The sequence below is a fragment of the Rhipicephalus sanguineus genome, chromosome 10 (genome assembly GCF_013339695.2).
Source record: "Rhipicephalus sanguineus isolate Rsan-2018 chromosome 10, BIME_Rsan_1.4, whole genome shotgun sequence".
In the NCBI taxonomy this organism is placed as follows: Eukaryota; Metazoa; Arthropoda; class Arachnida; order Ixodida; family Ixodidae; genus Rhipicephalus; species Rhipicephalus sanguineus.
The window spans coordinates 138,064,145-138,069,201 of record NC_051185.1 but is presented as its reverse complement, the minus strand read 5'-3'; the positions used below and the strand labels follow the sequence as shown (position 1 = coordinate 138,069,201).

Sequence of the window (5,057 nt, the reverse complement as noted above, 5' to 3'; positions counted from 1 at the left end):
CTGTTTTCTTTCTACGTCCTTGTCTAGTGGCGCTTACTCACTCCGTCACTGACTTGGTCAGTGACTGTATCTTCCTCTTCATCATATTACCTGACTATACGAACTTTCATCGATCCTCTTGACTAAACTATTGCTTCTTATTTTAATCACATCTTATGTCCTGCGTAGTATTTACGAGGTCTGAAGACCAGCTCGCGCAGTGTGGGCCGCATTGTTACGCCAAGAACTTCTTCATTGGGGTGTAGATCACTGGTTGAAGCCTCAATGGTGAAGCAATGCAGAATGTTTGTAAAGTAGACAAACACTACCATGCTGGCCACAGATTCACGAGGACAAGAGCGTTTCCCTGCACAAACATGCAGTAAAAAGTGATGTGTCTTTAGTATTGAGAATGTGAAGAATGCTTCAATAAAGACATTATCTTATATCCGATGTATATCTTGACGAACATATAAGTTTTAATCTATCTATCTATCTATCTATCTATCTATCTATCTATCTATGATCGTATCTATCTATCTATCTATCTATCTATCTATCTATCTATCTATCTATCTATCTATCTATCTATCTATCTATCTATCTATCTATCCTATCTATCTATCTATCAGCATTGCTCGAAAGCTGCAGGAAAAAATTGCATGATGACACTTGGACATGAAGACAGTCACTGCAATTAATGCAACCCATTTTTTGAGAAATCCCGCAAGCAGGCGGAAGGGTTGAGAGAGGGAATATGACAACCACTCGATGTAGCATGCAGCTGGTTACAAGCGGGCAGTTCTCGTTTTCCTGTTCTTCGCCCTTCCGCCTCTTACGGGATTATGCAGAACTGTTTTGCAATATTATGCGTCTATGTGGTTCGAGTTGTCCATGAACTGACGCCATCATGATCGACGGAGGTGGGACGCGACAGGGGTTATTCCCTCTTCCCTCCGCCTCGGACTTTAATAAAGTTCATTCATCATTCATTCATTTCATTCATTTCATTCATTCATTCAATCATTCATTCATTCATTCACAAATATTCTATCACATCATCTTTTGCAAACATCGGACACAACAACATTTTGCTGCCTTTAAGCATTAATATATCTACTCAAATTTTATATGACCTAAACTTTTATTACTACAAATTTATGCCTGTCAAAGAAAGAAATATTAACGCAGCCTTATCTAATGGCTATCGCAATTGTGTCAATGTGAACACGCCCGCGTACACGGAATATACCAGGAATACGCGTAATGTAACTTCTGAGCATGTCGGTGCACCTTACCGAAAGAGAACGGAATAAGCCACTTCGGCTTTGCGACCAATGACCACGGTCACTCAGGAGCGTTCCGGGCGGAACGTCTCCGGGTCTTTCCAATAGGAGGGCTCGTTGAATATGACCAAACGAAGGGATGACGATGCTTCCACGCGGGACAAAGTAGCCGCCCAATTTGATGTCATCGCTTGCACTGCGTGCAACACAACAGCATTTGTCGAAATTTCGGTAGCAGAGAACAAGGCAAAGAGTCATCCACTCTATGTACCACAACCGTGACTTGCTTCAATAATCTAACTTACCGTGAACACTGCGTCCTAGCCATTACTGTTCAACCTTTCGTAAACATATATATATATATAATATATATATATATATATATATATATATATATATATATATATATATTATATATATATATATATATATATATATAATATATATATCATCATCAGCCTGTCTACGCCCACTGCAGGGCAAAGGCCCTCCCATGTTCCGCCAATCAACCCGTCCTGTGCTTTCTGCTGCCACGTTATGCCTACAAACTTCTTAATCTCATCTACCCACCTAATTTTCTGTCTCCCCCTGACGCGTCTGCCATCTCTTGGAATCCAGTCAGTTACCCTTAATGACCACCGGTTATCCTGCCGACGTGCTACGTGCCCAGCCCATATCCATTTCTTCTTGATTTCAACTATGGGTCCTTAACCCCCGTTTGTTCCCTGACCCGCTCTGCTCTCTTCCTGTCTCTTAAGGTTACACATATATATATACACATATATATATATATATATATATCTATATATATATATATATATATATATATATATAATATATATATATATATATATATATTGGGTACTTAGCTCTTCCTTTCAGAGGTGGGCTAAATATATATATGAATGTCCCCCACTCTCGGTACGCCATGCAGCTACCGCGGTGTACTTGAACATGACAAATAAGCGATGACCCTAAGCGAAGAAATATGTATCTTCTATAACCCTTTCACAGTCACGGTGTGCACAATTGTACACATCAACTTCGAAGTCGCATCACCGCGCGTTTCTTCAAATGATCTGAAACTTAGCGTGCACATTCGTGTAGGCTTCCTAAGTGGACCATCATATCAGGCTCAACGACGTAGTATGGAAGTCAAGCTCCGTCACCACTGACAGAAAAGAAGACCTTGGCCTACGGTCTCGCATATGCACAAGGCCACTAAAGCCCTCTTGTGCTTCTTGAGGACCACCGGACTTCACAAGCGCTTGTGAACTAACAGCGCGAGTTCGTGTTGTGTAGTTTCACGATGTTCATTCATCTCTTTCTTACTCTTCTTCTTTCTTCTCTACCCTTCTTTTCTATTATTCCTCCTTCCCCACCCCAAGTGTAGGGTAGCCAACCGCGCCAAAGCTTGGTTAACCTCCCTGCCTTTAATCTTCGTATCTCTCTCTCTCTCTCTCTCTCTGAGTGGACAACTAGCGCTTATTTAACTTCACTATGCTGTATCTTGCTGCAGATGATTACTTTGCTAGAGACACTACCATGTTCGACGATCGTTCGACGTGCGACGTTCCAGGACCAGCTTCAAGAGTATTTTTTTTTTTCTTCGCTCGAAAAGCATGCGACCAAAAACAAACTGTGCATGCACTTGGGCCCAATAGTGATTCCTTTTTGCAAGAATTGTAGCTGACTGATCGCAGAATAATTCGATATTAATTACACGCTAATTAGCTATAATTACTCTAACTGACACAAAACAACGCATTCCTTCTTTTTATTTCTTGGAATGCAATACTGAGTGCCTTGAAATCATGCCATGGAAATTTGATGTATTTGAAGACAGTGCATCATAATTCGTGACTGAAAGGGACATTAAGACATTCAGAGTGTCGCAGCATGGGTCTTACCATATTCATGTTCCGACCACGCGACCATTGAACGCATTCTTTCTTCGACGTTGATATAGTGCCTCATCGCTAATGTAGCGAAGCGCTGTATTTGCTCGCTTAGCTAAATAATCAGTAGACAGAAGGGCTACGCCTTTAACTCGAAACAATACAGGTACAGTTTTAACGCAGTTATAATGGAGAGAAGCATCCACTCCCATTCAGCTTATGCTTGGATAGTCAAAATATTGATTTTCCTACCTCTTTCATGTCATCAGCATTCTTTCGCATTTTCATGTAGTTTTTCGTCTCATCCAGTATCTAACTTCGTTCCTAATAAGTTGCATTTGGTGTTTTGGCGTTTTCTGCGTATACACATTTTTGAATAAACAAGTTGGGTGAGTGGATGCGTGAAACCATTTGGTCAACCATCGGTGCCGTGCCCCCAAAGCCAGCGTTGAAGTTGTTTTCATACCACCTCTTCTTTTTAGGTAAAAAGGTTGCAATGAAGTAAACTGAAATATGGACTAGGATTGAAGCTCACCATCGCATAGGGACAACGGGTTCACAGGTTTGCACCGCAACGTCTCCCAATAAACGCCTGTGCGTAGGGCATCTTCAGACGATCACTCCACGTAATCGTTGAACCGGTGTCCTCTCTTCCATAACGGCGTCACCTCGGTTGCCACGAGATCCTGCTGATGTGGATGCGCAGCAGACATCACCAACAGCCACTCCAGAGCAGTGCGCATCGTACCAGAGCCACCACCGATGAGGGACCCTACGTCGCCTATGAGCATTTCGCCTGCGGTGTCGGAAAAAAAAAACGCTATAGCACTAACGTACAACACAAAGTTCGCGTCCCAACTGTTGCGCACAAATGTGGCTGTTTCAGTGACGACAGTGCAGCCCTTTATACCTGCAAACGCATACGCTAATTATGCAATAAAACAAGACCTAGTGATTACCCGCTCGTAGGGGATAGTTTGTGAAAAGCAGAAATGCGCACGTGCAATATCTCTCGAGCAGTTCTATTAAGTACTGGGGCAGCGCTGCAGCAGGTAAGATACTACCGCGGCTGGTTTTTGGAAATAGCTGTAAAAAATCTACTTGTGCAACCACAGGACTTGCATTTACATTATTCGATACAAAGCCCACAAGCCGGAGTCGTCCGCAGCGGCGGTGTAGCGGTTGCGGTGTTGGCTGCTTCCCCGAAGGTCGCGGGTTCGATCCCGGCCGACGCGGTCGGCATTTCGATGGAGACGAAATGGTCGAGGCCCTGTGTGTGCGATGTAGCGCGCACAATAAAGAACCCAGATGTTCGAAACTTCCAGAGCCCTCCGCTACGGCTTGCCTCATAATCATACCGTGGTTTTGGTACTAAGCAACACATGTATAGACCAGATTATTTTCCCCCTGCACATGCGTTTATAGCAACGTCCATGAACTTTAATTCCGTTATCATCTATCGGCCCGGTCAGTACATGGGCCACTGGTTCTCTTACGTCACAATTGATAGCCGCCAAACACTGGTGACAAGTATGCGGTAAGGACTGGCGGGATACTGTCGTAGTTTTTCGCTGCACCCTACCCAAACAGCCTGCTCGGAGATGGCGAGATGCTGCGAGAGTTGGTGCGTAGTCATTGTTTTCTTTTCCGCTAATTAGGCTCAAAAAGAGCACCTTGTGGAATCATAGCGGCTCATTACAGGAACCATCCATACCAGGCGTATCTTCAGCGATTCTCCGTTTCAGGAAAAGGGGCCATCGAGTTCGAGAAGGAGGGAAGCGCGTGCATCATGCAACATCGGTGGTTATGACAAGAAAAGAACTCTCATGTGCCTCTGGTAGGTAAAATTCAGCTCGTGGAAACGACACGAGGAGCCAATCACAGCTGCGTATCT

At 43.7% G+C, this 5,057-nt stretch overlaps 1 protein-coding gene across 1 annotated transcript in view; it reads right to left on the bottom strand.

Annotated features, from left to right (window-relative positions):
• Positions 1-3,780: 3,780 nt before the first annotated feature.
• LOC119406764 (putative protein kinase C delta type homolog) overlaps positions 3,781-5,057 on the bottom strand; it is a 59,040-nt gene continuing 57,763 nt past the window's right edge. Inside the window, exon 5 of the mRNA XM_037673495.2 lies at positions 3,781-3,959. Coding sequence (XP_037529423.2) covers positions 3,781-3,959 — 179 coding nt within the window. The remainder of the gene's footprint in view (positions 3,960-5,057) is intronic.